The sequence below is a fragment of the Hippopotamus amphibius genome, chromosome X, assembly GCF_030028045.1.
Source record: "Hippopotamus amphibius kiboko isolate mHipAmp2 chromosome X, mHipAmp2.hap2, whole genome shotgun sequence".
Lineage (NCBI taxonomy): Eukaryota > Metazoa > Chordata > Mammalia > Artiodactyla > Hippopotamidae > Hippopotamus > Hippopotamus amphibius.
This window is the reverse complement of record NC_080203.1, coordinates 3,383,905-3,394,480: the sequence shown is the minus strand read 5'-3', so window position 1 is coordinate 3,394,480 and position 10,576 is coordinate 3,383,905. Positions and strand designations below refer to the sequence as shown.

The following is a 10,576-nucleotide window of genomic DNA, read 5'->3' as shown; positions in this document are numbered from 1 at the left end:
GCCCACCACCCTTTGATGCCCTATCAAGCTGGCCCTTCTGCCCTTCCCCACTCTTACCCTTCACTCAGCCTGCTCTGCCACACTGGTATCCTTGCTGATTCTCAAATTGGGCCAAAGCGTTTCCTGCCTCAGGGTCTTTGCACTGCTGCAGAGCTCTTTACTGGAGCCCTTTTTGTGTGGCTATCTCCTTTTCACTCATGTCTCCACCCAAATGTCACTTTTTCACAGTCCTCATCTGATCCCCTGTTGAAAATATTTCTTCTTCCAGTCACCATGACCAGCCCCTTTCCTTCTGATGGGGTTCTTGTGCACCCTGCTAGACGGCCAGCTCTGTGAGCACAGTGCCTGGCTCACCACAGGGGCTCAGGAATGTTCCGTGAGCGAATAATTCATCCTCCAATCCTCTCTTGACAGGAGGGGAGCTTTCCACTGTGCAGTTCTAAGGAGCCTTGAGGGACGAAAGGCATTGCTTTGGCATCCTCTGGGCTGCCAGTTCGAGTCCTGACTTGTGTGTTCTTGGGGGGCACGCGTGTGTGGACAGAACCCTGGGATTGTGCAGCCAGAAGCAACCGTGATCATCTCAGGTAGCTTCTGTAGGCCCCTTCCAGTTCTCAGATTCTAGAGCTCTCTAAGGAGCCCATATCCACCACATTGAGATGGGGAGAGCGAGGCCCTAAGCAAGGAGGCTTCCTCCTGATATCACATGGCCAGGCCGTCCAGGGCAGAGCTGGGAGCCCAAAACGCTTCCAGCAACCCCCAGGCTACATCTCTGGTTCCTGGAAAATCCTGACAGCCCTCCCGCCCTGCGCTCCAGACACCAGGCTCAAGGTTAGTGTTGGCCAGGGGCCCTGTCTGTCTCAGCCCAAATCCATGAGCAAGCTCTGTGTGCAGGAGGGGCGGCGCAGGAGGGCACCTCTGGTCCTGCAGAGCCCCTGCAATCTGGCTCTGCTCTGCGGGGGTTCTTTCAAGGTCCCCATGATGGCCGGGTGCCCCGAGACTGGACAGAGTAGGTGGCCAGGTGGCTGCTGGGCCCTGGTGGGGGAAGGGCAGCGAGGACAGGACTCCATGGGACTGGGGAACTGAGAGCGCTCCAGGCCTCACCCCTTCCTGCCTAGGTGGGCAGGAGCAAGGATCCCTCCCTCCTCCAGGCCACTGTGCCAGAGAAACCTGGGAGCAGGCTTCCCCCACCTCCAGCCCAGCTAATGGGAACCAGATGGCAGGATGTTTAGTCAGCGCCTGGGGAGCGGCGCGAACTGGGGAAATGGGTTGGGGGCCAGGATTCCAGAATCCATCCCCAGGCAGAGGGAGGGTCAGAGTCGGGGCTCCCACCACAGTCCATCTCCAGGGGCCCACCTCAGGCGGGGTCCTACTACTTCTTCAAGCGATGCCCAGACCAGGAGGCAGGAGGCGGCAGGCCTGGCCTTTGGCATCTGACTTGGGCGAGCCCTAGCCCCTTGGTTCCTTCTCTGTACTGGGGGCAGGGGGCGGGGATTGTGCTCAGGGGTCCAGGATCACTGGGGAAACCCCAACCTCCAGCGCCTAAGTGCTCCCCCTCCCCCAGCTTTAGCAAAACGTTAGCCCAGGACATCCTGTGTCACCTACAGGCACACAGGCAGGCGGTGGCTTCATCCTTGGCTTCCAGGGTGCTTGCTCATCATCCCCAAACGGTCCCAAATCCAGGCCTGACACCAGAGCCCCAGACAGGACAGGGAAGGGGGGTGCCGGCAGATCCTGTGGGACTGTTAGGTGGCATGGGGGCTCTGGAAAGGCAGTGACTCCTGTGTCCCCGCCACACCCCAGGCGCAGTACATCCGGCACTTGGGACTCAGGCTGCTTCCCAGGCCCAAACGGGCAAACAGTGAGAACCCCAATGAAGACTCTGTGCCCTGCCCCCAGCCCCGTCCTGGGTCTCACACATTCCTCTGTGGCCCCAGACAGATACCTTGAACCCCAGATGGCTATGGGACACACCTTCTCCACGAGCCTTCCTGCCCTGCTCCTCCCCTCCCCCCCCTCCACCCAAGCCTTGCCCACAATTAACTCATTTTTTAAGATCGCTTCCAAACATAAGTCAATGCTGGACAGAGTTGTAGGAAAAGCTTCCTCAAGGCTGGCCCCAAAAAGCCATGTGGTGAGAGCCGGCCTCTTTGCCAGCCCCCACCCGCCCTCGGCTCCCACAGCTGGGCTTGGGGCTGGGGCCCTTTGAGGGTGGGCCAGCGGGCCTGCGGTCAAACACCCCTTCTTTGCCTCTTGCTCTAGCCCACAGCCCCTGCTCTCGGGCCCCATCCCGATCCACAGGTACCCCTGTCTCTGCCTGAGAGGGTGCGCATAAGGCGTGGGGGCGTCTCGGGAGTGCCTGACGGCAGTGGGCGCACTGAGACCTGGACTCTCAGCCAAGAAGTCTGGGGGCACCTGTGAGATGGCCTCACCCAGGCCACTGCCAGCCCAACCCAAGCCAAGGGTGCCCGGAGAACCCGGCCGCCCCTGGTCCACACACACTCAGAAGTGGGGGTGGGGACATAGGGGGCAGTATGCAGGATGTGTACAGAGGAGGAAGCGGTGGCCGCGAGGAAGGGAAGCTGCCCAGAGGTGGAAGGAGCAGCTCAGCTGCATACTCCAGCCCCATCTGAGGCACGAGGGCCGTGCCCAGGCGGCACTGGGGCCCCGGGGGCTGAGGTCTACCCTTGCCACCCTACCTCTGCCCACGTGTTCTGTCTCCCCGGAACTGGGAGGCCTCAGCATCGGTGCCTGTGGCAGAAGCCCACAGACTTGGCGGGTTCCAGAGGGGCCGGAGTCACCATTGTCCGGGTGGCCCTGGCACTGGCTCCCTCTCCCGAGGACCCTGGAGGGCCTGGGTTCTGCTGCTTGCTCTCAAAGCCCAGCCCCTCTCCTTTCCCAGCCGCCGAGGTAGGACCTGGCAGTCTGGGGTGGGCAGCCCGTTCTGTGGTGGGCCTCACAGGTCCCCTGTGTGCGGAGACAGAAGCCCCATTCACGGGGGCCCCTGGGCCAGGGCCAGTGGAGAATGAACGCAGGCCTCTCAGGAAAGGAGCAAGAGTGCTCGGGTCCAAGAAAAAATCAATCTCTCTTTCTCCTCAGGTGGGAGCTGGGGACCTTGGGGGGAGTAGGGGGCCAGGCCTAGGGAGGCGTTTGTTGGGGGGGCCTTCCTGGGGGAGGCTCCCAGCACTGCGGTTCAGGGATGCAGACGGTCGCGGCCTCCCCGCTGGTGTCCTATCCTGCCGCGGCCGCCGCTGCCACCCCTCCCAGCCCTTCCTCCCCTCTGCCGGCCCGGGCGGCCTGCACACAGCGGCCATGAAGAGCGCACTGCTGCCCGTCCTGGCTCTCTGGGTGGGGTGCTGCCCTGGAGGGGCCCTGGCCAACCAGGGGCCGGGCCCGAGAGAGCCCATGGCCCAGCCAACGCCCACAGGGCTGCCCACCCTGCAGCCGCTGCCACCCAGGCCATCTGAGCCCCCCGAAGGTGAGTAGGTAGCACCAGCAGAGAGGTTGGCAGGATGGGACCCTGCCGCCCTCCCAGGATGCCCCTGGGACTGGGGCAGAGGGAGAGCGAGCAGGTCACCCTGAGGCTTCCACCTGGTGCCCCTCATGGGTGTTAGGGTCGGGGCCTGGAGGGAACCATGATGGTCAGGGAAGCCCCCCCTGGAGGGTGAGGGGGGACTGCAGACTCTGGGAGGCCCTCGTGCTGGTTGCCAGCATGGGGGCAGGGGAGGGGAGACACCCCTCCTAGGAGGGGCCACTGCAGCCTCGGCTGGAAGAATGGATCCAGGCTTGCCAGTTAGGGAGTCGAGCTGGCTGCCCTAAGGCCTACTGAGGGGACCGGGAGAAGTGTGGGAGGCCGCAAGTGGGGGCCCTGCCCAGGCACAGGGGTGGGATGGGAGGGGCCAATGGGAGCACCCAGTTCCTCACCCCCTGCAGACAGCAGGACCTGCAGGGCAGACCCATGGTCAGTGCTGGTTAGGGAGGGTCTACCATGTGGTAGAGAAGAGGCCCGGGGCGGGTGTTATCCCCTCTCCTTTGCCTTGACCCCAACAACCTCGTCTCCCAGCAGGCATTGGGGCCTCCACCTCCACAAGCAAACTGTGCCATGTGGCAGTGACCCCTTCATCTTCCCAGAGGCTGTCCCCACCCCTCCCTGCCCAGAAAGAACGCACAGGGGACTGGGGGCACAGGAGCAGGCCCAGCCCCTCCGCCTGTGTCTACTGAAGCTCTGCTGGGCCCACTCTCATGGGTCCCCAGGAGTTCTGAGAGGCAGGCAGGCGACTCAGCCTGCTGGTGACATGAAGCTCTCTCTGCTCTCCCTCTCTCCCGCTCGGGGTCCCCCACTCTGGGACCATGAAAAAGCCGGGAGGAGATCAGGGAGTCTCCAACACTTGGTGGCCTTGGGGGTCAGTGACAGAAGGCTGAGAGCTCCTGAGGAGAGAAGAAAAAGGCAGAAGTGAGGCGTGGGCGAAGACAGAAGGAGGGAGGCGGGTGGGCCGACGGCCGATCCGCCACTCAGGAAGGAGGGGATGCCTCCCACCGCCCCGGCCCACACCGGCTCCTTCTGCAGGTCAAGTGCAACGCAGCCCCAGGAACGGCGGCCCGGACAGGCCTGATGACGGGCAGCTGGACAGGCCGTGGCCACGGCCTACCTCCAAGGAGGGAGCCCACAGAGCCCCCACCCAGCCCCCAGCCCCGCCCTGGAAGGCCCCCGCCAGACCCGGGCTGGCCCAGAGGAAGGCAACACTGCCAGCAGCAACTGCCAAGCTCAGGAACCCCCGAGCCCAAGACCGGGCAGTGGCCTCCAAGGAGGGCCAGGGCAGGCAGATAGGAGGCCAGGAAGCCATGAAAAGGGGCCCAAAGCCTAGGAGGCCCCCCAAAGGTGAGGACTGACTAGGACAAGCAGACCCCAGATGGGCCCTGCAGGGGGTGATGGGGCCAGACGGGAGTCTGAAGTGGCTGAGGCAAGTGCCAACCTCCACCAACCAGCCCTCCCAGAGCAGATCCCCTTTCCCAGCCTCACGGCCCTGATTTGGGCCTTTGCCCTTTATGCCAAGGGAAGGAGGTCTAGTGGCCTGTTGTTCCAGCGCAGCTGGCCAAGTCACTAGTAGGTCCATGGGGGCCCTTGGCAGGCCCCTATTGCTAGGTGACCAGGCTGGGGCCTCACCTCTCGTCCTCCAGGGGCCTCCCAGCAACCCGGCCAGGGAGGCTGGCATCAAAAGAAGGATCGCAGCCGAGGCCAAGGTGGCAGCAGCAGCTCAGAGACCACGGGTCGTGGGCGGAAAAGGCCTGGAAGCAGGCGAGGGCACGGCCATGGGCTTGCGGACCCGGACACTATGGAACAGGCCATGCCCTCCCTGCCAGCCTCCTGCCTCCTGGCCCAGGCAGCCATTGCCTGTGGCAATGTCAAGATGAAACACGTCCCTGCCCTGTCTGACCCCCGCCTGACCACGCTCTACCTGGCAGGTGGGTGCCCCCTCTTCCCTGCACCCACTCCCGTGGCAGGGGTGAGGCCATACGCCTGGGGCACGCCCTCTTCGACCCATGTGGCTGCCGCGCTACCACCCGTGGGGACGGCCCACCCCCCTCTGACCTGAGGGGCCTGCAACATGGCTGCCTTGTGTGCACAGAGAATGAAATTGCCAAGATCCCAGCCCACGCGTTCCTGGGGCTGCCCAACCTGGAGTGGCTGGACTTGAGCAAGAACAAGCTGGATGCCCTTGGCCTGCACCCCCACGCCTTCAAGGTGCGCAGCAGCCCCTCCTTCTGCTCTGCCAGGGGGCCGGTGGGGGAGGAGGGCCCCGGGCATCCACTGCTCCTCGCCCTGCCCTGCCACGGGCTTCAGTGATTTGGGGTGACATGGTCCATAGCTGGGAGCTTGTGGAGCAACACAGATCCTTGGCATCACCAGGGAGCCGCACTCCTGGGAGAAACTGAGGGGAGTTCCCAGAAACTCCCAGACAGGCCTGGTCCAAGCAGGAACCAGGAAGCCACCACGCAACCAAATAGGGGTATCCCTGGGCAGGATGAGCCCAAAGCCATGCCTGGCAGGCCTAGCCCTGGCCAGCAGCGCCCCAGCCTCGAGCCCTCTCTTCTCCTCCAACCCTCTAGAATCTGACCCGGCTAAAGCGGCTGAACCTGGATGGGAACTCGCTGTCCACGGTGCCGGCCTTGCCCGCCTCCCTGCAGGAGCTCAAACTCAACGACAACCTTCTGCAGGGCCTGCAGCGCTGCAGCTTCCGGGGTGCGGGCAGGCCCCAGAGGGCAGAGGCCAACGGGGCTGGGCCTGAGCAGCCAGGAAGGCCAAGGGGAGGGACTGCCCAGGGCAGCCTGGCTGGAGGACAGAGGTGGGAGCACCAGCCCAGGAAAGGTGGCCCTGGCCTCAAGGGCGGGGCGGGGGGGGATGGGGGGGCGGCATGTGGTTAGTCTCTGGAGCTACAGTGAGCAGCTCCCAGCAGGCCTTCTGAGCTCGGTGGTCAGCTCACCTGCCCCTCTGCCTGCCACCCTCAGGGCTCAGCCAGCTGCTGACGCTGGAGGTGGAAGGGAACCAGCTGCATGATGGGAACATCTCCCCCCTAGCCTTCCAGCCCCTACGCAGCCTGCTCTACCTGAGGCTGGACCGGAACCGGCTGCGGACCATCCCGTCCGGCCTGCCAGCCTCCCTGCAGGTGAGTTGGGAGCCCCGAGGCCACGAGAGGCAAAGCTGTGGCCAAAAGACTGGAGCATCTAGCCAGGCCGGTGGGTAGAGCTGCCTGTGGGGGGTATTTTGATGATAAACCCACAAGGCCTCAGCACCAAAGGGCTTTTCCTCCGCCTGACCTAACCTTCCTGGAGCCCAAAACTGTCCTGTCAAGGACTGTCCTGGACCTGCGGGGTGTCCCTGCACAAGGCTCCTGGCCTCTCTGGCCTTCATGATTCCCTGTGCTTGGCGGTGCACTCTGAGCCTGTGTCTTGCGGGCTCTGAAAAGCCACGACACGGCTTGCAGGTGTCATTGGGATCCTCAGCACAGCTGGCCACAGCCCTGAGATGGGCGGACATGGGTGGACCCAGTGGAAAGGGGCGGGGAGCCCGGCCAGGCCGCCAGCGAGTGGTGGGTGGGCTGCTCACCTCGAGCCCTGGCCCTAGGAGCTGCACCTGGGCACTAATGTCATTGAGGAGGTGGCAGAGGGCACCCTGAACCGCAGCCGCAGCCTCAGCGTGCTGGTTCTCAGCAACAACCGGCTCCAGGAGGACCGGCTTGCCCCCCGCGCCTGGATCGACCTCCCGTGAGTGCTGGGATCCGCCCTGGTGCCGCCCGAGCTCCGCCCCCACAGGTCGGGAAGTGGAATCCAGGGAGACAGGATGCTCCCCAAGGAAGCCAGAGAGTCAGGAGAGGAGGCAAAGAGGACTGAGGAGGGCCCTGTTGCTCGGGCCTGGTCTCTGGTGGGTCACCTGGGTCACCTGCCTCCCTGCCCAGGGCTCAGGGTGGCCTGGGCCCTCAGCCACACCTGATCCTCCAAGATTTCCCTCTCTCCCTCCCACCCGACAGAACCCCCAAGGCCAAAGAAACCCCCTGCCCTACCCACGCCTGGAGGTGCGGTGGGCCCAGATGGAGGGCAGCCTGGGTGGTGCGAAGCCACAGGGGCAGGAAGGGGCACGGAATAGATGGCAGCCATGGGACAAAGGCATGTAGGTTTCCTGGCACAGCCGTAACAAAGTACCACAAAGTGGGCAGCTTCAAACAACAGAGGTTTATGCTCTCACAGTTCTGGAGGTCAGAGGTCCAAAATCAAGGTGTGGCCGGGCCAGGGTCTCTCTGCAGGCTCTAGGGTAGGATCCTTCCTGCCTCGTCAGCTTCTGGGGGCTCCGGGTGCCGCTTGGTTTGTGGCCACAGCACTCCAGTCTCTGTGTTTTTTTCTCACGTGGCTTCTCTGTGTCTGTGCCTCTCCTCTTCCGTCTCTTATAAGGACACATAAACCGGGATGGTTTCATCTCAACATCCTTCATTTACATCTGCAAAGACCTTTTTGCCAAATAAGATCACATTCACAGGTTCTGGGTCGACTATCTTTGGGGGGCTGCTATTCACCCCACTACAGGAAGAAGGGGTCAGGATGAGTCCGCATGATCTCATTTGGACAGCTGAGTCTGGTCGCTGGCAGGAGGGACCCAGGAGGAAACGGCCCTTACAGACAGTGCCTAAGGAGTCAGGATGGGATCCCAGGAGCAGCTGAGGGCTGGGGAGGTACAATCCATGGGATCTGAAGACCACCGAGGCAGGGCAGGGGTGGAGGCTGAGGGGAGGCAGGGGTTGACAGTCTGACCTTCCATTCCAGGGACCGTAGCCTCCCGCCCTGCATCCTTGCGTTCCAGGAAAAAGTTACCAGGACGTTTGGGTTTAATTATTCCTTTTTCCTCTCCCCCTCTTGCCAAGGGGGCAAAGGAAAGCAGACAGCAGCCTAGGGAGGGGCCGCCCATCCGTGTTCCACTCCCGCCGCGGGGCCTGGGCAGGGGGCTGGCGGCCAGTCAAGCCCAGGCCGGCGCCGCCCAGCTTTTCTCCGGCTGGTAGACGGGGAGGGGGCTGCTGGCTCGGCAGGCTTGGGAGGCACCGGAGCCCCCACCCTGGTGGACTGAGGACAGCACCCACCCCAAGGCCAAAGGGCTGACCGCACCCACAGGGGCTGGGAGATATCCCTGAGAGAAGCCACTTTCCTTGCTCTGACCCATTCTAGAAGCATCAGCGCCCTCTGTTCCTGCTTGCCCACGGTGGAGTGACCTGGGCTCACTGCCTGCCTCACTCATCCCTCAGGGTCCCCCAGCCCTAACCCCTGGGAGCCTTATTTTTCTCTCCCTCGCCGTCTGTCTTCTGCTTGCCTTTGGCCTGGGTGAGGCAGGAAGAGGACAAGAGAACACAGAGGCAAGAGGAGAGGGCTGTGAGGCCGAGGAAGCGCAGCGCAGGGGCGACAGGGGTGACAGCTCTTCCCCCAGAACACCAGCCCCTCCACTTGGGTTTCCTTTGTCGAGTGTAAGTTTAGGAGGGAGGGAAAGGAGTGGGAATGGGATCCGCCATCTCCACACTGAGGGCCAGCCTCCCTAGCCCCACAGTGAGCAAGGGAGGACCCCTCAGACTCCTGTTTCCCAGCCTCAGGGGACAGAGGAGGGCACAGAAGCCAGACAGAGCCTGGCCCTCGCCAGCTGTTGGGAAGCCTGGGGGCGGCTGCCATCTGGGGGCAAATCCCCCCCTCCTCTTGGGCGTGGACCCGGGACCCCAACTGCGGGCTCCAGCTGTTGCTGTGCTTCCTGCCGGGCACCACAAGTTCCCACCCCCCACCCACAGGAAGCTGGAGGCCCTCGACCTGTCCTACAACCAGCTGGTGCACGTGCCCTCCTTCCTGCCCCGGGGCCTCCGCCGCCTCGTGCTGCACCACAACCGCATCGAGCGCATCCCCGGCTACGTGTTTGCACACATGAAGCCGGGCCTGGAGGTCCTGCATCTGTCCCACAACAGCCTGCGTGAGGATGGCATCCACAGCGTGTCCTTCCTGGGCCTGCAAGCCTCCCTGGCCGAGCTGCTCCTGGACCACAACCAACTGCAGGCTGTCCCCCGGGGCCTCCTGGGCCTCAGGGCACTGCAGGTGCTGCGCCTGAGCCACAACGAGATCAGGTAGAGCCACCCGCCTGTGCCCATCCTGCTGGCCCCCAGCCCCGCCCCACCCCCGCCCCCACCGCCAGCCCAGCAGGGAGCTCGGCTGAGGCCCAGAGGTCCAGGTGCTCTGGCCTGTGGCCTCGTCACCCAGGGGCCTCAGAGGCTGAGGGTGGGACTGCAGGGGCCTCCTTCATGGGCCGCTACCTCCCCATCTTGGTCACTGTGGCTGGACACTGTGCCCAGTGGTTGGCTGGCCTGGGCAGCCAAGGTAGACGGCTGCAGACAGTGGAATCTGGGCAGGGAATGGGCCGGGGGAGGTTGGGAGGGTTCCGGCCCAGTGCAACAAGCTCTGAGCCCCAAGTGAGCAGGTGGCAGGTGGTGGCAGTGACCCACCTGACCCTCCACCCTGGGTCTGGTGTCTGCGCCTGAGTCTCACCACCCCTCACGGTTGGACCACTCTTTCTCTCCTCTTATCCGATGCCTGATTCTCCTTTCTGGGGTCTTTGCTCCCTGTCACGCCCCCACTCCACAGACACGTGCCCCTGAATTCCATCTGTGACACACGCGTGGCCCAGGATTCCAACCTCATCTCCACACACCTGGAGAACAACCTTATCGACCGGCGTCGCATCCCACCCACTGCCTTCTCCTGTATCCGGTCCTACCACAGTGTGGTCCTCCAGCCCCAGCAGGGGGAGGGGGAGTCCGCCTAGCCCCACCACCAGCCTTCCCTGCCCCCTGCTCTTTTGGGACTCGGCTGGTGGGGGAGCCCAGGCCCAGCTGCACTTGATCATTGCACCACTGGGAGAAAGATCTAGAAGACCCTGCTGCGTCAGATGTGCCCACATCCCGTTGACTGCTTAGGCCCCTTCACTTAGTAAATGACCCAGGTTGGCATGATGCTGGTTTGGACTTGAATGTAATAAATGCATCTCATTCAAGCCCAGTCGCTTCCA

General features: G+C 63.5%; 1 protein-coding gene across 1 annotated transcript; it reads left to right on the top strand.

Moving 5' to 3' along the window:
- The first annotated feature begins 3,309 nt into the window (after positions 1-3,309).
- On the top strand, positions 3,310-10,333 carry LOC130842264 (extracellular matrix protein 2-like). Its single transcript, XM_057718904.1, has 9 exons — positions 3,310-3,475; positions 4,565-4,876; positions 5,176-5,460; positions 5,625-5,740; positions 6,106-6,238; positions 6,505-6,662; positions 7,121-7,260; positions 9,312-9,638; positions 10,153-10,333. The coding sequence occupies exons 1-9, from the start codon at positions 3,310-3,312 to the stop codon at positions 10,331-10,333; spliced, it is 1,818 nt and encodes a 605-aa protein (XP_057574887.1).
- Positions 10,334-10,576: the final 243 nt, after the last annotated feature.